Source organism: Schistocerca gregaria, chromosome 4 (genome assembly GCF_023897955.1).
Source record: "Schistocerca gregaria isolate iqSchGreg1 chromosome 4, iqSchGreg1.2, whole genome shotgun sequence".
Taxonomy (NCBI): Eukaryota; Metazoa; Arthropoda; class Insecta; order Orthoptera; family Acrididae; genus Schistocerca; species Schistocerca gregaria.
Genome location: NC_064923.1, coordinates 225542370 through 225569956, shown reverse-complemented (window position 1 = coordinate 225569956; position 27587 = coordinate 225542370). Strand labels below are relative to the sequence as shown.

Here is a 27587-nt window from a genome sequence, read left to right as displayed (position 1 = left end):
GCTGAGGGAATTAGATTAGGAAATGAGATACTTAAAGTAGTAAAGGAGTTTTAATATTCGGGTAGCAAAATAACTAATGATGGTCGAAGTAAAAAAGATATAAAATGTAGACTGGCAATGGCAAGGAAAGCGTTTCTGAAGGAGAGAAATTTGTTAACATCGAGTATTGATTTAAGTGTCAGGAAGACATTTCTGAAAGTATTGGAGCGTAGCCATCTCTGGAAGTGAAACATGGACGATAAATAATTTAGACATGAAGAGAATAGAAGCTTTCGATATGTCGTGCTACAGAAGAATGCTTAAGATTATATGGGTAGATCACATAACTAATGAGGAGGTATTGAATATAATTGGGGAGGAGTTTGTGGCACAACTTGACTAGAAGAAGGGATCGGTTGGTAGGACAGGTTCTGATGCATCAAGGGATCACGAATTTAGTATTGGAGGATAGCGTGGAGGGTAAAAATCGTAGAGGGAGACCAAGAGATTAATACACTAAGCAGACTGAGACGGATGTAGGTTGCAGTAGGTACTGGGAGATGACGAGGATTGCACAGGATAGAGAAGCATGGAGAGCTGCATCAAGCCAGTGTCAGGACTGAAGACCACAAAAGCAACAACAACTATGCTACTGACGTTCCTTTGCAGTTGGCGGACATGTGTTGGATTGTCTCTGAAAACTGTTGCCGTATCAACAGTTGCATTTTAATGCCAAAGTGTCTGCTATGTCGGGCTCCATTTAGTTCATTGGCCCGATCATTTAGTTTCACGATGCTTGCAGAGCTTTCTCAATAAGCATTCAGACTTTTTGTTGTGGTTCGGCAAGAGTAATTCTCTAAATAAATAAATTTAATGAACATCCCTATACAGAGAGATCGTGAGTATTAATGTCTATGATCATTCTCTTGATTTCAAACAGATATTACATTTCTCTTGGAGTTCTGGCTTCATCTGAGTGTGGTTTATCTGAAGGAGGGGGAGCAGAGTCCATGAAATCAAGCTTGTTTTCTTACAGCTTCTGAGTTAAAGTTCTTTTTAATTTTTTTAATAATTAAGATCCACGAGTGTTACCTTGTAAATAACCAAAGTTCAGTTGTACACTTTCAGTGCACAGATTTTCACTAGCGTTACAGTGGTGTTAATTTTTAATTATCAGCTAATATAATAGTGAACGGCCTGATGGCGTCGTAACGGCAGTCCGCATACCGTGTGTATGTTTTATGTGATTCTTCCACTATCTTATGATATGCCGCATGTCTAACATACACGTTAAGAGGAATTACTGTCATTTTGATGATCAAATGAATATCGTTATATCAACTGAAGTAGCGTTAACATCGCCTTCCAAAGAGCAGCGATCGATTAGCAGCTGTCAACAACTAACTACAAGACATCATGAATCTCTTTACCATGTCCCCTTGTAAGTTTGTTTATGTGTTTGTGTGTGTGTGTGTGTGTGTGTGTGTGTGTGTGTGTATGTATGTCTGTGTGTGTTTAAGGCCAGTTCCAAGTCTGTGTGTTTGGAAGCGCAACTTAGAACTTCGAATATGGTGCAATGGAAGAAAGTAATTTGTTGGGATGATTATTATTTCACATGTTTCCAAATTCTTACCAAGTTTACGTCCTAAGAATGAAACATAGTACAGGTTCTGTGATGATGTGGCTGGCCATATAGTGGTATTCCATGAGCCATATGGTTACTCAGAAAGGGTACACATTTGTCATTGATTATTTGGCCAGTTTTGGTGATCACTCCAATCCCATGGCACAATGTATGCTCATCAATGGCGATGCTGCATTCCAAGACGACAGTGCACCTGTGCATACAGCTTACAGTGTCCAGGACTGGGTTGGTGAATATGAGGATGAGTTATTGCGGTTCTAGGCGCTGCAGTCTGGAACCGAGCGTCCGCTCTGGTCGCAGGTTCGAATCCTACCTCGGGCATGGATGTGTGTGATGTCCTTAGGTTAGTTAGGTTTAATCAGTTCTACGTTCTAGGCTACTAATGACCTCAGAAGTTAAGTCGTATAGTGCTCAGAGTCATTTGAACCATTTGATGAGTTATTGCTTCATCCCGGGCTGCCATAGCCACCAGTTCTCGACATTACCATGCGTTTGTGTTCGGCTGTGAGGAGAAGTCTGCGTGGTCGCCCTCAACCTCTGTCATAGTTACCCGAAATTGTCAATACTTTCCAGGAAGAATGGTACAGGATTATCTTGAAAACCATAGAGGAACTGATTATATTCTTTCAAAGACGACTGCTTTGAAGACCAATGGGTTTCCCATATCGTACTAGCTGTGGTAATGCGGTGTTCGTTCTGTGTTTCCAAAGTTTTGTCCACCCCTACAGTAGTCCATACAGAACTGTGATACTGGAAAAGAGAGAAGCAGGAAATTCTTGACAATCTGAAAATAAAAGTGAAAATACTTTTGCTTCGCATTTGGTAAATCAGACACTTTCACACTGTTATAATGTACCGCTGTACATGAAAAATAATAATGATACAAGCAAATGTATACACAAGTCTGTACACATAGTTCTTGAGGTAATATCGGACTTTAGCAATACGCCAGAACGTAATGTAAAGGTCTACAGAAACTAAAACTGTATCCTTCCAACTGTTGGCAACTCCAGAAAGGCAGTTGTGCTGAACACCTGTAGAAAAGCTCGTTGTAGTCTCGAAGAAGATGATTAACTTAGTGATGAGTCTTTGTATTGATACAAACAATATGTTAAAAACAGTAAACTAAAAAATAATAAAATGAAACTAGTATTAAGAGATTTAGTAGATAACGGTGTATTTCAGAATTGGCTACATGTAATCCTGTACAATTTGTACACGTGTATAAAAATCTCGTCTCTCTATCTTGAAAAGAAGAGTTGTGTTTCAGTCAACGGACAATTTTTTAAACGAGCCTGCGATGCCGTAGATGTCACCATAGCTGTTCTCGGCGGGGCGTTTGCTTTCGTCTGACATGTACTTGTCCTTCTCCAGCAGCCACTCACGGTTGGTCGTCTTCGTAACAACGTCTGAAACACAGGGAACAGTTTAGCATTCAAAATTACGCTAGCACTCTGGTTTCCAGTAGCTTTCCTGTATGTAGGTAAGGAATAAATTGAGACATTGTTATTATCAAAGTCGTTGCGTAGTACTGTTCGTATTTGCTCGAGGAAACAAGCAATTTCTTCCGTAAATTGTGCAAAGAAGTTTTTGCTCTGGATCTTAGTACGAAATGAACAATGTGAATTTTGTAAGTCTAACTAACATCGTAATCTATTTGTCAGAAGTATCTTTCCTAACAATCAAGAACATACTGATTAACAAAAATCGTGGTGTTTAAAAGTGGCATAACGGCTGTATGTTCACGAGAATTACCCTGAAGATGAACTTTACACCTGTTAGAAGCAGTGCTTGCCAATTCTTATACAGTTATTAAGTCCTTGTTGCAGTAAATTGGATCAATAATTCTTCTTCTAGACCTTACCTGTGATGTCGGAAGAATGACAAATACTGAAGAACACAATTTTAGAAGAAAAGGCTCTCTAACACTGAGTCACAGTAATTGCATTTGAATAGTTAATTCATTTTGCATTTTGCAGTCTTCGAGTAAATGGTGAACTCAAGTGCAACAGATATGTGTTACATCGCTTTGGAGGAGTGTTCACAGATCTAGCACCATTCTAATGGCCTATCTAGGCAAAATTTTTATTATACATTAAAATATTCATTTCAAATTAAAAAATACTACTTTCAAATAAAAAATGGAATAATGACTATTAAAGAGTTGTGAGTGGGACAAATTCATTTTATTGAAAATTTTTAAAAAAATATTTTTTTCCTGAACCGCCAGTGATATGATGGCATTGGAGAAGCACTTCATGCATTTCCGCGGTTGTGAAACAAAGAAAAGGAAAAATGGACATACCAGTTAGTCCTTGAATTGTATTCATTCTGGATTGACTGATCCCTAATAGAGTCAGGGCGGTTGCAGTTATCATTAATAAGACTTAATGACAGTTAAGCAATTATGTCTAAGAGGTGCAGCGCCGGCAATATTAGTTTAACAAGATATTTGGCTTGTAATTCAGTGATGAAATAAGCTTGACAGTGTCAGTATTTAACTTTAATATCTCTGTGTAGGCTGTGATTATTAATTCACCATGTGAAGCTGAGTCATAATGTCTTTTAAAAAAAATACATTGCTACGATTTTTAGTGTCATTTAAAGGGGGTGCATTTAAAAAGAAAATCTCGGTGCTCAAAGGACAAAGTGAGAATAACGAGGTCCACTTCCCCAAGTTTACTAACTTGAGGATTGAAGAATTTATTACGGCCTTGTTATAATTACCAGTGCAGTTTCCCAAACGTTTTGAGGACACTGCCAACCTCAACTCTATTTTCGAGACCGTTTGCCAATTCAGTCGAAAGTGCCCCTGTGCATCTGCAGTGTAGTCCATTAATCTCCAAACAGATTCCCGATTTAAAGACAAATCCGTTTACGTAAAAACTGTCCAAGGCGCCTACATTCTTTTCCTCAGGCATGGTTCCACGTTTCCATAATGAGTTTGCAAAAGTGCTATAATATACACTTCAAAAAATGTCTTTCATCATCTCGTACAGAAAATTGGAATAGCGATCAACATAAACATCATTTCCGCCTTTTTTATTGCTCACGGAAGCCACACATTGCTTGTTGTACCATCATACAGCGAGACCTTCAGAGGTGGTGGTCCAGATTGCTATACACACCGGTACCTCTAACACCCAGTAGCACATCCTATAGCATTGATGCATGCCTGTATTGGTCTTGGCATGCTGTCCACAAGTTCATCAAGGCAGTGTTGATCCACATTGTCCCCTTCCTCAACGGCGATTTGGCGTAGATCCCTCAGAGTGGTTGGTGGGTCACGTCGTCCATACTGACAGCCCTATTCAATCTATCCCAGGCATGTTCGACAGGGTTCATGTTTGGAGAATATGCTGGTCACTCAAGTCGAGCGATGTCGTTATCCTGAAGGAAATCATTCACAAGATGTGCACGATGGGGGTGCGAGTTGTCGTCCTTGAAGACGAATGCGTCGCCAATATGCTGCCGATATGGTTGAACTATCGGTCGGAGGATGGCATTCACCTATCTTACAGCCCTTACCGCGCCATCCATGACCACCAGCGGCATACGTCGGACCCACACAATGCCACCACAAAATAGCAAGAACCTCCACCCTGTTGCACCCGCCGGACAGTGTCTATAAGGCGTTCAGCCTGACCGGGTTGCCTCCAAACACGTCTCCGACGATTGTCTGGTTGAAGTAATATGCAACACTCATCGGTGAAGATAAGGTGACGCCAAATCTGATCTGTCCATTCGGCATGTCGTTGGGCCCACCTGTACCGCGCTGCATGGTGAGGTGGTTGCAAAGATGAACCTCGCCGTGGTCGTCGGGAGTGGATTAGCGCATCACGCAGTCTATTACACACAGTTTGAGTCGTGACTATAAGTTCTGTGGCTGCACGAAAAGCATTATTCAACATGGTGACGTTGCTGTGAAAGTTCCTCCGAGCCATAATCCGTAGGTAGCGGTCACCCACTGTAGTAGTAGCCCTTGGGCGGCCAGAGCGAGACACGTCATCGTCAGTTCCTGTCTCTCTGTATCTCCTCAGTGTCCGAACAAGATCGCTTTGGTTCACCTCGAGACGCTTGGACACTTCCCTTGTTGAGAGCCCATCCTGGCTCAAAGTAACATGGGGACGCAATCGAACCGCGGTACTAACAGTCTAGGTATGGACGAACTACAGATAACACTAGCCGTTTACGTCCTTCCTGGTGGAATGACTGGAACTGATCGGCCTTCAGACCCCCGCCGTCTAACAGGTGCTGTTCATGCAAGGTTGTTTACATCTTTAGGCGTATTCAGTGGTGTCTGTGAACATTGAAAGGGACTGTATCTGTGAAACAATATCCAGAGTCAACGTCTATCTTCAGGAGTTCTGGGAACCGGGGTGATGAAAAGCTTCTTTTGATGTGTGTATTTCGATCAGCATATATGTGTGAAACACGTTTCTTCGATTACGATACTAAATAGTTGGCGATTACGTGGAGACCTGAGCTCGAAAATCAGTAAAATTGTTCTCATCAGTTTGTATCCCGCAGTTTGTACAAGAAAAATATTGTATCACTTCTTCATAGCGTCGAAATCCATTAGTTCTGGATATCTGTTTTCTTTTTAATCTTGGTTGTTGAGAACTATGTAATAGGAATCCAAACCATATGCAATGTGACTGCATTGCCATTTAAATATGGAACGTTCGTTGTTTACCCCTCTTCCCCTTCCCCACACTCAGACATGGTGTCGTGGATGTGTGAGAAGTGTGGATCCACGCTAACCTCTATGGCTTGCGAGCCAAGGCATGGCTTGCGAGGTGAATTCTTGGCTGCCCTGATGTAGACGTTCCATGAGATGAAGAAAGGTATAAAGATGTTTATACAATGCGAGGAAATAAAAGTGATGCTTTTTGTACATTTAAATACATTGCTTTGTGTATTGCGAAGTAATTCTTTTTCCTAAATATATGAAAGCAGTGGTGGCAAAGATTTTGTTGCATAAGGAATGAGAAAACTGTACGTCATCTCTTTCGCACTCTGAAACTGAAATAATTCAGGCAAGGAGCGGGATGGCCTTTAAATACGGGTGCTAGGCTGTCACTGATGAATTTGTTCGGTGAACTTTTAGAGGAGCTGCTTACAGGAAAAGTTATCAACAGGTCCGGCAGTGCCTCCCAGCTCGTCTGGTACGCAGTCACGCTCCACGTAGTCGAACAGAGTTGTCGATCCTGGAAGGTGCGCGAACACCTGCAACAGATAGGCGGTATGACACGAAACAGTCCGAACAGAGCAAAAAGTGCCTGACATTAACCTCGAAACATCTGGAGAACCTGATGTTATATGTCGAGATCAGTTAAAAAGTCCAGCTGTTCGTTAGAAAAACACTATTTTCCTATTCGCTGCACTCGTAACATGCCCAAATAATTCGACCTGAAAGTACCGTGTTATGTGAAAGGATGTCATTAGCACTCACGAATGCGCAGATTTATTCAAGTGCCAGTGTTATCGATAATGCAATAAGCTAACAATCCGGACAAAGAATTAGTCATCCCACTAAACATAACGCTAACACAGTCCACCACTGCCAGTGGTCTCTGTCAAGGTTGCAATTCGATGAGTAACAGAGTCCACAAGTTTCTTCACGTATGCTTACCCAGCTCCAGCTGGGCATTGATGATCACATCCCGCTGAGCAGCCAAATTGTGGGTGTGATGTTTGCTTCATTTCATCCAGTCTTCCAAATAATAATGAATTTGTTATGTGAATGAGGTCGCATGATATAGTTCCGCAGTCAGTGAGCGATACGGTGCCTGAGTGTTCGTCAAATGTACAACGTGTGCGTGCACTCAGCGAACAGGGCGATGGGGATGTAAAGAGCAATAATTACAGTGACACAAAATAAAGGGCCCTACTTGGTTAAGGAGAATGTTCAAGTGACCATCCTGGCCATATTGACGATACACTGAATGAGTGGGCCCAAGCACTGACAACACCCTGAAAACATCACAAAGCATCTTCAACCCTGTAATACAACCTCCAGAGACAGTGGGCTGAAGGTGCGCAATACGCAGTGCATCAACTGAAAAGAGAAAAACATCAGCTCGTTTGATCATAACATGAGCGTCTTGAGAACTACTGTCTAAAAATTAAATTACTACTCTGTAGCGGAGTGTGCGCTGGTATGAAATTTCCTGGCAGATTAGAACTGTGTGCTCTATGCGGGACCTTTGCACAGTTGTGAAAAATTGAATGTAAACTGAAGATGACTGCAGCTGACAGCAGTAATACCCTTCGATTTAGAGACTTAATTGACAGGTGTAGCAGTTGTCTCTGGTCCGTATCGGTTAGATTCTTTTTACAGCAACTGCTCTTGCGCTGCTTTACGTTGCGGCGAGTGAACAACATTATTTATGGACACACTGGCCTGCCTGGGTTTCTAGACCAAAATTTACTCGTAGTGTGGTCACGTGGACGCCCAAGCTCGATTGCGTCAGTCTGTCACACTTCCGATTTGATACAACCGCTGGCACACATAGCACTAAACTGCCATGTCATACAACGGCATCGGAGGTTCTGACGACCGCTACGTATCGGTTGTACGACATTTACAGTGCTACGAAGCGATCAGAGTGCTAATGGGGAGACTAATCGTAGGCCCCATGCCCTTACTATCTTTGAAGTGTGTTGTATGCCTTCTCACTACTGCACCTACCACCATCCTAGAATGTCACAGCATTCCGCAACGGCTCTCGCTCCTCTGCATACAAAAAAATATATATAGTTCGGCCAATCACAGCCACAACAAATCATGTTAAGAAATAAATCTGATTCAGACGTAAAATCAGTTTATTCTTAGGCACTACCAGTTCCGCAGCACTCACGGCTGCATCTTCAGGCGCAAATTGGTGTCAAGCCATGATATAAGAACAGAATAACATATTATTACAAGAGCCAAAGAACCACTGTTGACAGTCACTAATATGGAATAGATTATCCGCAAAAAAAGTCTGTGTCACAAAAGTAGTAATATATGACGGAGAATGGTTCCGTAAAACCGAAAGCCATCCATGTAAAGGTGAACGGCCACTAACACGCTATCGAGGTGACAGCCCACCTGGCAAATATGATCAAAAGTATTCGGACGCATGGCTGAAAATGACTTACAAGTTCGTGGCCCCCTTCATCGGTAATGCTGGAATTCAGTATGGTATTGGCCCACCAGTAACCTTGATGACAGCTTCCACTTTCGCAGGCATACGTTCGATGAGGAGCTGGAAGGTTTCTTGGGGAATGACAGACCATTCTTCAGGTGTGCTGTACTGAGGACAGGTATCCATATCGGTAGGTGAGGCCCGGCACGAAGTCAGTGTTTCAAAACCTCCCAAAGGGGTTCTATAGGATTCAGGTCAGGACTTTGTGCAGGCCAGTCCATTGCAGGGATGTTATTGTCGTGTAACCACTCCGCCACAGGGCGTGCGTTATGAACAGGAGCTCGATCGTGTAGAAAGATGTAATCGCCGTCCTCGAATTTCTCTTCAACAGCGGGAAGCAAGAAGGTCCTTAAAACATCAGTGTAGGCCTGTGCTGTGATAGTGCCAAGCCAAACAACAAAGGGTGCAAGCTCTTCCATGAAAAACGCGAATACGCCATACATCACCGCCTCCGAATTTTACTGTTGGCATTACACATGCTGAAGATGACGTTGACCGGGCATTCGACATACCCTGACATCGCATCACCACATTGTGTACCGTGATTCGTCACTCCACACCACGATTTTCCAGTGGTCAGTCGTCCAATGTTTACGCTCCTTACACCATGGGGGCCGTCATTTGACGTTTACGGTGTGATGTGTGGCTTATGTGCAGCCACTCCACAATGAAATCCAAGTTTTCTCACCTCCCGCCCAACTTAGTACTTGCAGTCGATACTGGTGCAATTTGGAATTCCTTTGTGATGGTCTCAATAGATGTCTGACTGTTACACATTACGACCCTCTTCAACCGTTGGTGCTCTCGGTCAGTCAACAGATGAGGTCGGCCTGTACGCTTTCCTGCTCTACGTTCTCTTCACGTTTCCACTTCACTATCACATCGGAAACAATGGACCTAACACATAAGAGTATCGTAATGAAGGCAGACACTTACAGGAGTGTACCCGACAATAGTGATGTGTAGAACAAATCTCATGTACACTCGGGAAGCATGTCTGATACACAGCACATACAAATAAGACAGTGTCCTGGCTGGTCAGGTGAAGACGTCCAGAGGGCCGAACGGCTGTAAAACGATGTCAAAGTTCTTTTATGGCGACGTTTATATTAGAAATGTTGTTCGATAAGGAAAACATTTTACAGTCCCAAACCGTGTGCCAAATCCAAACTCGTATCTGACATAATTTGGAAAGTATAAGTAAACACAAGTAAATCGTGACAGGTGATAATGTGAAGAAGCTTTTACGCAGTCATAATGCGTAGCTATTTATACTGTTTACGTGGAGTTTGTACTGTGCCGTGCAGCATGTGAGTGAGGAGGCTAAACATAGCGAGAGGCTGTACATTGTCCGATGTGTAAAACGTATAGCGCGTATGGGTTTACATTCAAGCAGATTTCATTTGATAGATAAGAAGGAGAAAAAACAGTGAATGATATGCATAACTTACCCTCTTTTGCAACTTTTCAGATAGCGCCAGCTTCACTATTTTCATAGCTGAATGTAGAATCTTCGATGCATTCACCAAGTGAAGTCCTTTCAACCTCCGGCGGTAAGCAGTCTATAAATATAAAATTAATTAATTAGATGAGCGCTAAGTCCTTTTAAAGCCTGAACACTTAAGTGCAATATGATATGAAAGAATTTTATTCAATTATAAACAACTAAACTGGGTTTAAACGTTAACATAAGTGGAACAAAAATCGAAATTTCTCATTCCTTTAATGTTTTAATAAGTAAACCATCATAATTATCATCATCAACATTTAAGACTGATTATGCCTTTCAGCGTTCAGTCTGGAGCATAGTCCCCCTTATAAAATTCCTCCATGATCCCCTATTCAGTGCTAAAATTTGTGCCTCTTCTGATGTTAAACCCATTACTTCAAAATCACTCTTAACCATATCCAGGTACCTTCTCCATGGTCTGCCCCGACTCCTCCTACCCTCAACTGCTGAACCCATGAGTCTCAGGTAACCTTGCTTCTCCCATTTGTGTAACATGACCCCACCATCTAAGCCTGTTCGCCCTGACTGCTACATCTATAGAGATGATTCCCAGTTTTTCTTTGATTTCCTCATTGTGGACACACTCCTGCCATTGTTCCCATATACTAGTGCGTGCAATCATCCTAGTTACTTTCATATCCGTAACCTCAACCTTATTGATAAGGTAACCTGAATCCACCCAGCTTTCGCTTCCATACAACAAAGTTGGTCGAAAGATTGAACGGTACACAGATAACTTAGTCTTGGTACTGACTTCCTTCTTGAAGAAGAGAGTAGATCGTAGCTGAGCGCTCACTGCATAGGCTTTGCTACACCTCGCTTCCAGATGTGCCATCCTATGAAAATATGCATCCTAAGTACTTGAAACCATCCACCTGTTCCAACTTTGTTCCTCCTATTTGGCACTCAATCCGTTTATATTTCTTTCCCACTGAGATTACTTTCGTTTTGGAGATGCTAATCTTCATACCATAGTCCTTACATTTCTGATCTGGCTCTGAAATATTACTTTGCAAACTTTCAATCGAATCTGCCATCACAACTCAGTCATCTGCATATGCGTTTTATGGATCATATGTTTTCAACATATGATCCATAAATAATATGAACAACAGTGGAGACAGGTTGCAGCCTAGTCTTACCCCTGAAACTACTCTGAACCATGAACTCAATTTACTATCAACTTTAACTGCTGCCTGACTATCCATGTAAGGACCTTTAATTGCAAACGTTTGCCTCCTATTCCATAATCTCGTATTACAGACAATAACTTCCTCCTAGGAACCCGGTGATATGCCTTTTCTAGATCTATAAAGCATAGATACAAATCCCTCTTCCGCTCATAACACTTCTCCATCATTTGCCATAAGCTAAAGTTCTGGCCCTGACAACCTCTAAGAGGCCTAAACCCACACCGATTTTCATCCAATTGGTCCTCAACTATTTCTCTCACTTTCCTTTCAACAATATCTGAGACGATTTTTCCCACGACGCTAATTAAAAAGATACCTCTGTAGTTGTTACAACCTTTTCTGTTTTCATGTTTAAAGATAGGTGTGATTACTGCTTTTGTCCAGTCTGATGGAACCTGCCCCGACTCCCAGGCCATTTCAATTATCCTATGAAGCCATTTAAGACCTGACATTCCACTGTATTTGATGAGTTCCCACTTAATTTCATCCACTCCAGCTGCTTTATTGCACTTCAATCTATTGACCATTTTCTCCACTTCCTCAAATGTGATCCTATTTCCATCATCATTCCTATCCCATTCTACCTCGAAATCTGAAACATTGCTGATCGTGTTTTCACCTATATTGAGCAACTCTTCAAAATATTGCCTCCATCTGCCCAAGGCATCTACAGGTAAAGTAAAGTAACGTAAGTAAACTACTAACGAAAATCCAAATACCGTGATGGAGACTTCTTCAGAATTCATTACAGCTATCAACGACAAACTATATGCACTATACTGCATGAAACGAAGGTAGCAGCAAATCTATGAGTAGTAATATCACATTCATTAAAGGTAAAACGAGAACAAGGCAACTTGTATTTTATTGTATTGTATTGATGTCTTCAGTCCTGAGACTGGTTTGATGCAGCTCTCCATGCTGCTCTATCCTGTGGAGGCTTCTTCATCTCCCAGTACTTACTGCAACCTACATCCTTCTGAATCTGCTTAGTGTATTCATCTCTTGATCTCCCTCTACGATTTTTACCCTCCACGCTGCACTCCAATGCTAAATTTGTGATCCCTTGATGCCTCAGAACATGTCCTGCCAATTGGTCCCTTCTTCTAGTCAAGGTGTGCCACAAAAACCTCTTCTCCAAAATTCTTTGCAATATCTCCTCATTAGTTACGTGATCTACCATTCTAATCTTCATCATTCTTCTGTAACACCACATTTCGAAAGCTTCTGTTCTCTTCTTGTCCAAACTATTTATCGTCCATGTTTCACTTCCATACATGGCTGTACTCCATATAAACACTTTCAGAAACGACTTCCTGACACTTAAAGCTATACTCGATGTTAAGAAGTTTCTCTTCTTCAGAAACGCTTTCCTTGCCATTTCCAGTCTACATTTTACATCCTCTCTACTTCGACCATCATCAGTTATTTTGCTCCCCAAATAGCAAAACTACTTTATTACTTAAAGTGTCTCATTTCCTAATCTAATTCCCTCAGCATCACCCGAATTAATTCGACTACATTCCATTATTCTTGGTTTTGCTTTTGTTGATGTTCATCTTATATCCTCCTTTCAAGACACTGTCCATTCCGTTCAACTGCTCTTCCAAGTTCTTTCCTGTCTCTGACAGAATTACAATGTCACCGGCGAACCTCACTCTTTCTATTTCTTCTGCATGGATATTAATACCTACTCCGAATTTTTCTTTTCTTTCCTTTACTGCTTGCTATGTATACAGATTGAATAACATCGGGGACAGACTACAATCCTGTCTCACTCGCTTCCCAACCGCTGCTACCCTTTCATGCCCCTCGACTGTTATAATTGCCATCTGGTTTCTGTACAAATTGTACATAGCCTTTCGCTCTCTGTATTTTACCCGTGTCACCTTCAGAATTTGAAAGAGAGTATTCCAGTCAATATTGTCGAAAGCTTTCTCTAAGTCTACAAATGCTAGAAATGTAGGTTTGCCTTTCCTTAATGTATTTTCTAAGAGAAGTCGTAGGGTCTGTATTGCCTCACGTATTCCAATATTTCTGCGGAATCCAAACTGATCTTCCCCGAGGTCGGCTACTACCAGCTTTTCCCATCGTCTGTAAAGAATTCGCGTTAGTATTTTGCAGCTGTGACTTATTAAACTGATAGTTCGGTAATTTTCACATCTGTCAACACTTGCTTTCTTTGGGATTGGTATTATTATATTCTTCTTGATGTCTGAGGGTATTTCGCCTGTCTCATACATCTTGCTCACCAGGAGCAACAGTGTCCCTAATTTGCTGGGAAGTGGCGGTGTGGTCCCCTACGGCACTGCGTAGGATCCTACGGTCTTGGCGTGCATCCGTGCGTCGCTGCGGTCCGGTGCCAGGTCGACGGGCACGTGCACCTTCCACCGACCACTGGCGACAACATCGATGTACTGTGGAGACCTCACGCCCCACGTGTTGAGCAATTCGGCGGTACGTCCACCCGGCCTCCCGCATGCCCACTATACGCCCTCGCTCAAAGTCCGTCAACTGCACATACGGTTCACGTCCACGCTGTCGCGGCATGCTACCAGTGTTAAAGACTGCGATGGAGCTCCGTATGCCACGGCAAACTGGCTGACACTGACGGCGGCGGTGCACAAATGCTGCGCAGCTAGCTCCATTCGACGGCCAACACCGCGGTTCCTGGTGTGTCCTCTGTGCCATGCGTGTGATCATTGCTTGTACAGCCCTCTCGCAGTGTCCGGAGCAAGTATGGTGGGTCTGACACACCGGTGTCAATGTGTTCTTTTTTCCATTTCCAGGAGTGTATTTCACGTAAGAACTTCGGTATTTAAAAAAAATATTCTTTGGAGTTTTAAGTCTTCGGCCTCCAGCCAATTTGAATTTAACGTTTTTGCTTCAGCCTAACTAAAGAACTGTTTTAAGATAAGACTTGCCTTTTAAATTTCTGATTAAGCATGAGTTTTTAAGTTATTGGCCTTCAGCCGTTTTGAAAGTTAAGTGGCTTCAGCCGGTAATTATGTGCTAAAGATTAAAGCTGTGTGTTTCAATTTTTTTTGGGCTCTTGCATGTTTCATCAAATAATAAAGTTGTATGTTCGAGTGTAACTGACAGCCTCTTATTTTGCCCCCTTTCCACAATTTATTCTATCTGTCCTGCCCTGCGGTGTACCAGGAGCCCTATGACATGTGATGTTTATTGCCTTCGTGTAGAACCGCCATTCAGAAATCACACAGCCTGTGGAATGTCGTGCCCTGCATCGTGTCCTTGCCACGGAGGCGCCGTGTGACCTGGTACCTGGTTGTCCATGAGAGACACATGATGCGGCTCCAGTTATTTGCCATTGATATGGTATATTTTCTGCTTTTCCCTCAGTGTGAAACTCTTGACATGGATGAACATTTACGGATTTGTGGAACTTCTGCAGAGGTGTGGTTGTTAATAAGGAAAACAATTGCTTCTTCATGTTTCTTCACGCCCTGTTATGCCACTGCCGATTCTGTTCCTGGACGAGACTTTTCTCCCAAGGACGAACAGAAACGCATTTAATTGTATCTGTTCAAGTTGGCAGCAAGAGCGTCCTTGATTTTTTGGGCATTTTTCGAAGATCGTCATACCTCTTCAATTCACCATTCGAGGTATCCTCAATATTATGCCGATTTTTTGGGGAGACTTTTCCTGGATCCTCCTCATAGCTGCAGTGTGCTGGGTATGAGAAGGAGAATATTTACACTACTGGCCATTAAAATTCTACACCAAGAAGATGACGTGCTACAGACGCGAACTTTAACCGACCGAAAGAAGATGCTGTGATATGCCAATGATTAGCTTTTCAGAGCATTCACCCAATGTTGGCGCCGGTGGCGACACCTACAACGTGCTGACATGAGGCAAGTTTCCAACCTATTTCTCCTACACAAACAGCAGTTGACCGGCGTTGCCTGGTGAAACGTTGTTGTGATGCCTTGTGTAACGAGGAGAAATGCGTACTATCACCTTTCCAACTTTTATAAAGGTCGGATTGTAGCCTATAGCAGTTGCGGTTTATCGTATCTTGACATTGCTGCTCGCGTTGGTCGAGATCCAATGACTGTTAGCAGAATATGGAATCGGTGGGTTCAGGAGGGTAATACGGACCGCCTTGCTGGATGCCAACGGCCTCGTATCACTAGCAGTCAAGATGACAGGCATCTTATCCGCATGGCTGTATCGGATCGTGCAGCCACGTCTCGATTCCTCAGTCAACAGATGGGGACGTGTGCAAGACAACAACGATCTGCACGAACAGTTTGACGACGTTTGCAGCAGCATGGACTATCAGCTCGGAGAGCATGGCTGTGGTTACCCTTGACGCTGCTTCACAGACAGGAGCGCCTGCGATGAGATACCCACCGACTAACCTGACTGCACGAATGGCAAAACGGCATTTCTTCGGATGAATCCAGGTTCTGTTTACACTATCATGATGGTTGCATCCGTGTTTAGCGACATCGCGGTGAACGCACATTGGAAGCGTGTATTCGTCATCACCATACTAGCGTATCACCAGGCATGATTTTATGGGGTGCCATTGGTTACACGTGTCGGTCACCTCTTGTTCTCATTGACGGCACTTTGAACAGTGGACGCCACACTTCACATGTGTTACGACCCGTTGCTCTACCCTTTATTCGATCCCTGCGAAACCCTACATATCAGCAGGATAATGCACGACTGCTTGTTGCAGGTCCTGTATGGGCGTTTCCGGATACTGTTTTACTGCTGCAATGGCCAGAAAATTCTGCAGATCTCGCACTAATTGAAAACGTCTGGTCAATGGTGGCCGAGCAACTGGCTCGTCACAATACGCCAGTCACTGTTCTTGATGAACTGTGTGGTATCGTGTTGATGCTCCATGGGCAGCTGTACCTGCACACGCCTTCCAAGCTCTGTTTCACTCAATGCCCAGTCGTATCAAGGCCGTTACTATGGCCGGAGGTGGTTGTTCTTTGTACTGATTTCTCAGGATCTATGCACCCAAATTGCGTGAAAATGTAGTCACATGTCAGTTCTAGTATAATATATTTGACCAATGAATGCCCGTTTACCATCCGCATTTCTTCTTGGTGTAGCAGTTTTATTGGCCAGTAGTGTATGTAAGTTCAAAAACTGGCCCTGAGCACTATGGGACTTAACAGCTGAGGTCACGAGTCATCTAGACTTTAGATGTACTTAAACCACACACATCCATACCCGAGGCAGGATTCGAAGCTTCAACCGTAGCGGTCGCGCGGTTCCAAGAACCGCTCAACCACTCCGGCCGATTTGTTTGGCGTTTGTTCCGGAACTTGACCTGTTTGAGTTATATGATGAGACTTTGGAACGTTTTTCGAGAAGAAACGCCCGTGTCACCCGTGCTGTGGCTTGGGGATCAATGTGAATCTACTACCTCTCGCTGGCGTGTGGTTGCTGTTTTGTTTCGTTCCGCCAGGAAGTCGTCCTATATTAACTTTTGTTGTTGTTATGTTGATCATGTGCCCAGATCTTAAATGAAGCTCCTGCGTTTTCGTACCCTGATTAAGGCACTGCTAGCGATAAGCGGGAAATCCGGTTTCGAGTCCCGCAAAGATTTTGTATGTCGCCAGTGAATTGCAGAATGGACATCACACTGAATAGCTTCCAATGGCTTAAACTGTTGCTGTAAGGTACAAGTATATCATAAAAAAGTCATATACAGTTCTGACTATTAATTCCTTATATCAAAGTACTCAGTTCAGGTATCTTTATCACTATCACCTGCTCGATTTTTAGTTTATAATTTTTGGGAATGTAATGAAAGTAATGAGATTTATTATGAACCAATGAAATTAATTTCTATTACAAAATAAGTAGATAGCACGTGGCAAACACGTAAGTGCGTAATATTTTTTCCCTATATTTGTGAAAGTGAACCTAGGAAACTAATGCAGCAATTTTGGAACTAGCATTTGCCGTTGGGCAGTTAAGCTGCTATGACACTCAGCAAATCGGGAGTCGAACTGGGCCTTGTACACCATCGTTGAATACCGTACACAGCAATGCACACAGAGGGCGTCACACGGCAGTGGGTCTCTAGCATGGGATCACATCGGATCACTGATCAAGGAAATGGTGTACAGAACAGAAACCACATTATGTTTCCATCACGTGGTATTAAAATAGTCAGACTCATCTATCAAAAGCTGTGTATGCCGCTATAGAATGCAGTGAAAGCAGGCCATTCGTCCTGCTTTCGAATGATGTCATACAAATGGTTCTCTTATCCGCAGTTATAACTGGCCGCACGGCTTCACTCGGGCAGCTATTTTTCCGGTTGCCAACAATTCTAGTTCCTGGTATCAGCAAGCTACCACAAGTCGCTGACGTCATCCCTGAGTGTCGTAAAATTTTTGCAGTAATTGGGTGTGCTGCCCAAGCAGTAAACGGGATTGAACTACAATTATACTAGCTAGTCTTTGTTAACTGAGTTAGATATAGTCTACATTTCAGAACTTTGATTTCATCCCAATTCTCTACAGGTGAATATTTGTGTTCATATTACCAACAGTGGTATTCCACCGCCCACTGAAGCTACACAATATCCTCATCCATCGCCACACAACTCCTGCTTCCAACCTCTTGCCATGTTGTTCACATCACTGTAACAGACCTATGTGCAAGACTTGTCTCATACTGGCTGCCCTCACCATCTACTCCCGTCTGGTCACAAGCACCATTTATCCCACCAAAGGCAGGGGTACCTTTGAAACCAGTCATGTGATCTGGAAGCTAAGCTGCAGCTACGGTGCTGCATTCTACGTGAGCATGATAAACAACAAACCGTCTGTCCACATGAATCGCCTCTGAAAAACTGTGGCCAAGAAGCAGCTTGACGACCCCATTGCTGAGCACGCTGCCCAAGACGATGATCTCCATTTCAATGACTGCTTCACAGACTGTGTGATCTGGATCATTCCCCCAACACCAGCTTTCCTGAATTGCACAGACAACAACTCTCTATGCATTGTACCCTACGTTCCCGTATCCCTCCTGGCATCAATCTTCGTTGGTCATTGTTGTTATCCGTCTAGCTCTTTTCCTGTCCCCATTCCAGCACTACACAGTCCTCTATTCCTACAATACACTGTCTTGTTACCTCTCTCCTTTTCCCTAACCCCTCCCCCTCCCACACACAAACTTCATCTAACCACTAAACTTCACCTAGCTTCCTTACCCTCTCTCTATCTCGTCCCTTTATGCTCAAACAAACAGCACTTTACCGCCCCCCATCCCTGCACTATTATGCCTCCACCTCCGTGCCCCAGCCTTCTTTCCCCCATCATCCAGCTGCCACTCTCATGATGGGCTGTTGCTCGCAGTGTTGCTTCAGCTGCCAGAGACCTTGGTGATGTGTGCGAAAGTTGCATTTGTGTGAGTGTGTGTCGGTATGTTGGCCGAAATCTCATTTTCTAACAGTGTTTTTTGTTGTGCCTATCAGCGACTCAGTATCTACCCTATATGACGAGTTGCTACTATGTTTTTCATAATACTGTTAATGATTGTAATTTGTTGTTCTTCATGTTGTCCACATTCTTTTTTATTTAGTAATATGCTGCCTTGTGATCAGACAGTTAGAGTCTCCAAGCACGCCACCTCAATACAGCAACTGATATCTGTGGCAGGGGGTTGCTTCCTGTCACTTTTATGTTGGGCGCGAGAACTATTTGGAGAAAACATCAGGTCACTTTCTACCCATGTTTGATTCCCACTCTGGTAAATAGTTTTCATGGCCATACATGTTATAATTTTAATCGACTAGACCAGAATGGAGTAGTTTTGCTAAATTACCTTATAGCAGAGTTCAAGATTGCGGATGAGGTTGATATCTGCACGCACGATGTGTCCGGCATTCACGTTGGCCAAGTCGAAGATGATGACATCTCCAAGAGAGTAGTCTTCGGCCAACATAACTTCCAGTGCACCGGTCACTATCTTACCATACAGGGGCCAAATTACATTGGTCGAGTCTTCGTCCACTGCGGTCCAGACGTGCACGCGATATGCGTCCTTTGTGAGTCGTGGCATAATCATCATTTTGCTGTAGGAGACATTATACTCTTGTCAATACATGCTTATGAGACAGAGGATAATATATGCGGTCTGTCAACGTGAAGTTACAATTTACGAAATACAAGAGCAAAAAATAATATATGCATCCAGAATGAACCCTTCAACCTAATGCGGTGTGTGCACTCTTTGAAAAAATCCTGGTAGGTTAAATCTTTGACTGGTATCGTGATACAAACTCCGAACTTTGCTGGCGGCTCTCTCCTAAGGTATCTAGGTATCAATCATTACCCGCCCTCACATCTTCTACTTCCTCTGTACGCGAGTCTAGGAATTACATCTGTAGTAGCAGACCTGAAAACTACGCAGGAGAGCTTCTATGTAATCAACAACTGTAAAATACCCGTGAGTAGAAGTCAATGTTGTACCATGTAACAATTTAACCAGCCATGGAACAGAAGTTAACTAAATTTTCTGATTTCACTTTCAAATGATGGCATACACTTTATGTGGTTTGCACTCGGTAGTGGTTTTCTGAAATTGCAAATATTACTCCGCAGCAGTAGGGTTCATTCCAAATGTGAAGAACTGTTACAGGGAATTTACATTCTAGTGTCATTAAAAGAATCTTCGAATTCGAGAGAAACTTGCCAATACTTTATTTAATGGTCCAAGTGTTACAGTATTACTCTACTACACGAATACCAGCTGGAGGTTACAAAACTTAATATCAGAATTGGTGATCTAGAAGTAGAGGAACTTAAGGAAATCTGCTACGTCGGCAGCAAAATAACACATGACGAACGGAGCATCGAGGGCATATTAAACAGTCTAGCACTGGCAAAAATGGCGTTCCTGACCAAGAATAGTATATAGTGTCAAAAATTGGCCTTACGGTCAGGAAAAATTTATGAGGATGTACGTTTGGACCAACAAATCGTGTGTTAGTGAAACACGGACTGTGAGAAAATCAGAACAGAAGAGAATCGAAGCATTTGAAGAGTGGTGCTACAGAAGAATGTTGAAAATTAGGTGGACTGATAAAGTAATGAATGTGGAGATTCTCTGCACAATCAGCGAGGAAATGAATACATCGAAAATACTGATACGAAGAATGGACAGTAAGGTAGCACGTACTAGAGGGCGTTGTAAGGGAAAAACTGAGGAAGAAGGCAGAAATTGGGATACATCCAGAAAATAGTTGAGGATATCGGTAGCAAGTGCCATTCTGATGTGAGTTGTGCATAGGAGAGAAATTTGTGGTGGGACGCCTCTGCGTGGTGGTAAATTTTGTATACGTTACATTGTTTCAAATACACCTTAGCCTTATTATTATAATGTATTACCACATAAGGCTTAACGTTAAACGTATAGAGGGCAACATGGGCTACTGCAGTGTTTCAAGTAAGCGAAGATCCACCTTGAGAGATATGAAGAAGCTGATGATGTAGGATATCTATGAATTCTCGGAAAAAGATGAGAATGTGCCGAGTCAAACAGCACACTATTGCAACGAGTTTGTTTTGTAGGAGACATTTTGAAGATGATCGATTAAAACTATGAGAACTGCGCCCTACATCACTTTGAAGCTTGATTTTAGAGTTCCAAGAAATTGACTCAGAACGCATTGGATTACATTTTCTGCCACTCTTTCGTCTCACTAGATTAGTAGGTATTTTGCAGGGCATATTACATTCGATTTTTTGAGTCATAGGTTTGTTCATGATGTATGGAAGAGAAACTGGAAACTTCGAAAAAGAGATCGTATTGCGCTCCTCCAACCGCGTGGCTTAAAGCAACAATAACGTCTACAACAGGAAAGTTTGTTTGTCTAGTTAAGTGCTTACCTGCAATGAGCTAAGAAGAGGGCACTGTGTCACTTTGCGTGTTGTCGCCATTGCTGAAGAATAAATATACAAACAAAAGAGGTGCTGGACATGATGTTCAGTTATTTATTGCCGGCACAGCTGTTGAAAATCTAGAGCACAGGAATAAAGCCTTCTGCGTTGAAATAATAACACGACTGTACGTTTATAAAGGTGCATTGCTGTCAACGAGTTTTTAAAGAGGCATACCATTTCAAGCAGCCTAACGAAACAGACCAACGCCGTGATATCGAAACTCTCATTACAACAACTGTAGAATTATAGGGCAAAACGACTGACAAAACACCAAAACACATAACTGATTTTTCCAGGACACAATAAATTTGCATAACCAGTTACGCTGCTATGACTAGTATTTCTTTTGTTATAACTACAGCTCTATTCCTGGTATACAGACGTCATAATATCTTAAATATTACATTTTGGTAAATTTTGTTGAATAACATGTGAGTTACGAAAAATAAGGTTTTAGATGCGTTTTCAAGTCCTGACTTCCATGCAACCTCGTTTTTGTTGTTGTCTATTTGTTTCTGATTATATTTTATGTTAGTGTACCAGTAATAATCATTTTCGTGGTTTGTCTGACTCTGCGTTTATTAGTGGTCAGAAATAAATCTAAGTCTGTAGTTGACGTTTTGTAACAGAATTCAACAATAAACTGCTATTTATTTCTGAGCACTACTAAACGAAAAGTCAGAACAAACAGCAAAACTAATTATTGTTGTTATGTTAACCCAGAATATAATCAGTAACAAATAGATAGCGACAGTAACACCGATACTGCACGGAAGTCAGGACTTCAAACGTATGTAAAATCATATCATTCATAATTCTCATGTAAAAGAAGAAATGTACCAAAATTTATCAAATGTTAAATTACAGCTAACCTGATGATGACTATGTAGCTGAAATAGGCCCCTAGTTCAAATAGAAAGTAATACTCAAAGCAGCGTAACTGGTTATACAAAATCATTATGTCCTTGAAAGGCATTTACTATGCTCCAATCCTACAGGATTCAAAAATGATTTTTCATTTGCTCATAAATGCATCGTAAACGCAGTTACTTAAATTCTGTTTTAGTAACACAAAAGACTCCACTGTTTTCCCGAAAAATGTAATATTATGATTTCACGAAGAAGTGACAAGTTAACATACGCCAATACTTGGCACCTGTGCTCTGCAGAGTTACACATCCATTACAATAGAGCATGAAGAGCTATTTGAAAAATAAGAATTCTTTATAAATTTAAAAAGCTTAAGACAGGTCGGAACTCACAAGTGCTTCATTGCAAACTGGAAGTCGCTTCCTTCTGTATCTCTGTTCGTAAGTAACTCGGGAAATTTGTGTTTGAGTGAGAAGTATGCGTCTAATCCCAGTTTCACTTTCTCCATGCTGCGCTTGCAGTTGATGTACATTCGCTCAATGACGGAGTCGTCTGGAACACAGATTTCGAGTAGTGATTATGAAGGTAGATTTTTATAAGGACACACAAAATAGAAAGGGTTCTCATATGGATAGCAGTTTTCCTGTATAAAATCTCTTACGATAGAATTGTTGTAAAATGAACCTTTTCAGTTTATATATATATATATATATATATATATATATATATATATATATATATATATATATATATATATATATATATGCCTTTAAAACGGTCGTATGATCTCACAATCGCATTACACTGCACATACGCATCTGCGTTCACATTACTGCTAAATGTAATATTAAAGAGTGTAGCAGCATATCAATATTGACTGATGTGGCCTTGTAACACTAACCAAAATGGCCTTGCTGTTCTGGTACTGCGAACGGCTGAAAGCAAGGGGAAACTACAGCCGTAATTTTTCCCGAGGACATGCAGCTTTACTGTAGCATAGAGAGCTGCATCAAACCAGTCTCAGGACTGAAGACCACAATAACAACAACAACAGTAGCATATCGAAGCATTCCAAATCACTGAGCAGATAACCAAGGTAAGCAGCTGGAAGAGATAGATAAAATTCAAGAATAAGATGTAGAGCTGATCATAGTAGTTCAGTGTTTTCCGTAAGCTAAAATAGAGGCAGAGAAGTTGTAATAAGGAGGTAGATTTAAAACGAAAATTAGTAGTTATTAATTCCTCCTTAAATTGCAATCACAATTTAGTATACAAAACTATAAGTTTTTGTTTCACAGTGATCAGTTAAAAAAACCTGATCATCAGTAACGAGATATAGTTGAGTTATTTCGGACTTGTTAAATGTGTAATAAACTGGAGTGAGTTTCAGATACAACAATGATAAGACAATGCTGCTCTAAATCTGCTTATGAAGGAGATAAACAATATTTAGATGTACAAGGCACTACCTCTAAGTAGTTACACTAGTCATCAATATTGTATGTGCATTACGTAGGTGTAATATATGGCGTCTAGTATGACAAATGTACTGACCTACGGCGTCGGGCAAGTGTGGCTGCATCCTGAGCCACTCTCGGAGTGACGTCACAGACGTCTTGATGTCCTCCTCGTTTGTGCCCACCTGCTCTCTGACATACTCCACCTCCTCAGCCGTGATCACCAAGTATTTGCCGGTGTCTGTCATTGCTGTAAAGCAGAAAGTAGACACAATTGCTTGAGACAGAACACCAGTTCACTAATGGTAAAGCATGAAGGGATTTTTGACATACAACCACTGTTTAAAGAAATCGAAGAAGGAAGAGTATAGTTTATAAAGTCACTACAACAAGGTTGGATTGTTTGAAGGATCTGATAGGATATTGGTCGATCCCTTTCAACGGCATTTAAGCGGACTGGTTTAGGAAAATCACAGAAAATCTAAATATGAACGGCCGGACCGCTTTACTTATCTTTTGAATCAATCTACATTAGTTATATTATCCATATGTCACATTGTGGACTATGCATCTTGAGAAGCAGGCGCTGCATTCCTAGTGAACTTTTCACCTGAAGATGGTTTTAGTTCCGCTAGACCTATTCTTGGACTAAGATTGCATTCAGGAAATGTAACAGGTTGAAAATAACCAAGCACTTGTGACGTCGGTGCCATGTGTTACGATATATATATATATATATATATATATATATATATATATATATATATATATATCACCATGAATTTTTCTTTTCTTTGGCATGATTCTTTCTCTCCGGGATATTTTTTTTTCTTATCACTTTTACTTATGTGAATAAGCAAATACGAAACGGGTTCTTGAAGGGCCGCTGTTATTCGTCTACCAACTTTAGATTTTGAACGCGATGACAAAAATATGTTTGCCGTTAACTGAATTGAATGTAATTTTGTTAATTTCTTTTTATTGATTGAAAAGCAAGGCTCAAGAAAATTTCGATTGTTGCCGTGGAGCGGCCAAGATAAAACTTACTGAACTCATGGAATCTGCATAATTTTAAAAAAATGAACTTCAACTTAAATTAATTATCTGTTGCAGTTGAAAGGTTCTTACAACGAAATCTCTGGCATTTTCAGCTACAGTAAACACTGAAAAAATAATACTTTGGTGCGTAATAGCCGACCAGAGGCTGCATCGGAAGATGAGCTTCTCGCAGGGCAAATTACTGAAAAAGAGCTTATTAAAAATAACTAGCCGCTGAGACTATTTGAGGAGACAACTATTACAAGGAAATTCATTTTTTATAACAATAATAACTTTATTATTGAATAAACCAGAATAACTTACATAAAATATGTGCAACCGCTCAATGGCTGCCTTCCGTATAGCGAAACAAAACAGTGTCTGTACCATAAAATACGTCGTTCCTCCTCGGCAGTACAATCGCGTCTCTTTCGATCCTTTTTTATTTTCATATACATTAAATAAAGATGCTACTCTTAAATTATCGCTGCATGTCAATTGTTTCAAGAACTTTAACTATATCTTTTACACTAATTATATTCATAACATACTTTAACTGTGGTTTACAACCGATAAAAATGTCAACATTTATGTGACGTACTGTCACACACTCGTACTTCTCTGTCAGAGACGATTTACAGTATTTTGGACGAGACGAGAGCAGCCATCAGTTTCTGCATATTGTCTTGAATATGGAAATTGAAAGAAATATAGCCTAAGAATGTTAGGTAATATCCACAGCAGCAGAAAATAGTGTAACAGGAGTAACTTGGTTGGCTAATTTCGGGGGAAGAGACCAAACAGCGACGTCATCGGTCCCATCGGATTAGAGAATGACGGTGAAGGAAGTCGGCAGTGCTCTTTCAAAAGAACCATCAAGTAATTAACCCGAAGCGAATTAGGAAAATCTCAGAAAACCAAAATCAGGATGGCCGGATGCGGGCTTCAACCGTCGTCCCATAGAATACGAGTCCAGTGAGCTAACCACTCCGCTACCCTGCTCGGTGCGGGAGTAGGACTCCTCATGAACAGGACGGTAGCGCAGAGAGTAAGTTGCCCTGAATAATTAGGACTTTCCTTGTCAGAATCCACATGAAACTAACGCCAATAATGGACTCAAATTGAAGATAATTATCCAAAAAAAATCAATGAGGAAAGAAGCAGCCTATTGAGCTACTGAGGAATGATGTAATAATTTTTCTAAGTGTGTAACATTACGATAATGAATACCACAGTAGGTTGTTTAGTTGAAGAGGGATTTACATATCTCAAAAATACATTCACAGTAACCGATCAGCAAATGTAAGTAATCGGAACGTAACTGTTCCGTGGGTAACAACAAATGTATTTTAGGTTATCGACCAAGGGACGAGGTACAGAAATCTCAGATTATGACAGAAGTACAGCAGTCAAGGTCGCTAAGGCGTAGGATAAGTAAAAAGTGCAGTAAAGTGAAGATGAAATGGTTACAGGGAAAATGCGAATAAACCAAGAGAGAAATGGTCGTGGTAAGGACAGATTCAGCGTGCAGAAAAGGTAAGCAACCACCGGGGAAATTGAAAGCAAGTACCTCAACTTTCAGAATGCAACGTGACTTTAATTGTTAAGCACAAGGAAGAGAGCGGGTAGACGGAATGAGTGTATTGAAGGCATCTGCGAGGGTGGTGTATGGAGTCATGATAGAAGAAGAAATGGGAGACCACATGGGAGACAGGGGAGTCAATATCAAAGTTAAACAGAACTTTGGATGAAGAGTCTGGAGACATACCATCAGATATTGAGAGTAAACAGAAAAAAGAAGAGTTGAACATTAAACTTAACTTCAGAACTTAGGGGAGCAAGAAGTACACAAAGCGAATGGATTCTGCTGGCAAAGAAGAAAAATAATACATGACGATGAAAACAGGAATACCTAAAAAAGCACTGTAGCAGAGGGAAGGAGGACATCCTGCTTGAAGAAGTCCACTTGTATCAAATGTCGGACTTAATTTAAGGAACAAATTCTGAGAACATAGATTTGCAGCATAGAACTGTACAGAAGTAAATCATAGATTGTTTCAAAGTCAGAAAAGAAGAAGATCGAAACGTTTGAGTTGTGGTGCTATAGAATCATGTAGGAAATTGAGTGGACTGATAGGGAATGAGAAGTTTTCACACAGAATGGATAAGGAGAGAAATATGTGGAAAATATTAACAAGAAGACGGGAGAGAGTGATAGGACATCAAGAAATAACTCCCATGGTAGCTGAGGGAGATGTGGAGAGTATAAACAACAATAGAATGTATCGACTATAATACACTCAAACACGAAAAAAGGAATCGGATATGTGGTGTACATATACAGGCAAGCAAATGATTATAGTTTTAAGAAAATTGATTATTAATTCAAGAGAAAGAACTTCACAAATTCGGTAAACCAAAGACGGTTTATTCCACCTCATTGCTTGCCTGTACATGTACATTACATCTACCGATTTCTGTCCCACTCGGATGATACCTTCATCGTGCGAGGCACTTTTCTTTTTGTCTTAGAATGTATTTCGAAGAAATATTTGCGGATGTTGATTCTGTTACTCTGTACTGAAGAGTTTGACGCAGGAGACGAGCTGCGGGGGTAACTGAGCCGTGTGAAATGTCTACTCGAAGCCGAGGCCTAGGTGTACACCATGGAGATGTACATGAATGGACCTCAAGTATAGGTGCTAAAGGGAAGGACTCCAGTTCGGAAAGAAGGGATCGGACACGAACT

General features: G+C 41.6%; 1 protein-coding gene across 1 annotated transcript in view; it reads right to left on the bottom strand.

The window, feature by feature from the left end:
* Positions 1-2771: 2771 nt before the first annotated feature.
* Positions 2772-27587, bottom strand: part of LOC126266762 (clavesin-1-like) — a 35953-nt gene continuing 11137 nt past the window's right edge. The window contains exons 2-7 of the mRNA XM_049971282.1: positions 23898-24050; positions 22736-22895; positions 19354-19603; positions 10269-10379; positions 6748-6853; positions 2772-3033 (exon numbers count right to left, since the gene is read on the bottom strand). Coding sequence (XP_049827239.1) covers positions 2891-3033; positions 6748-6853; positions 10269-10379; positions 19354-19603; positions 22736-22895; positions 23898-24048 — 921 coding nt within the window. The 5' untranslated portion in view covers positions 24049-24050 and the 3' untranslated portion in view covers positions 2772-2890. The remainder of the gene's footprint in view (positions 3034-6747; positions 6854-10268; positions 10380-19353; positions 19604-22735; positions 22896-23897; positions 24051-27587) is intronic.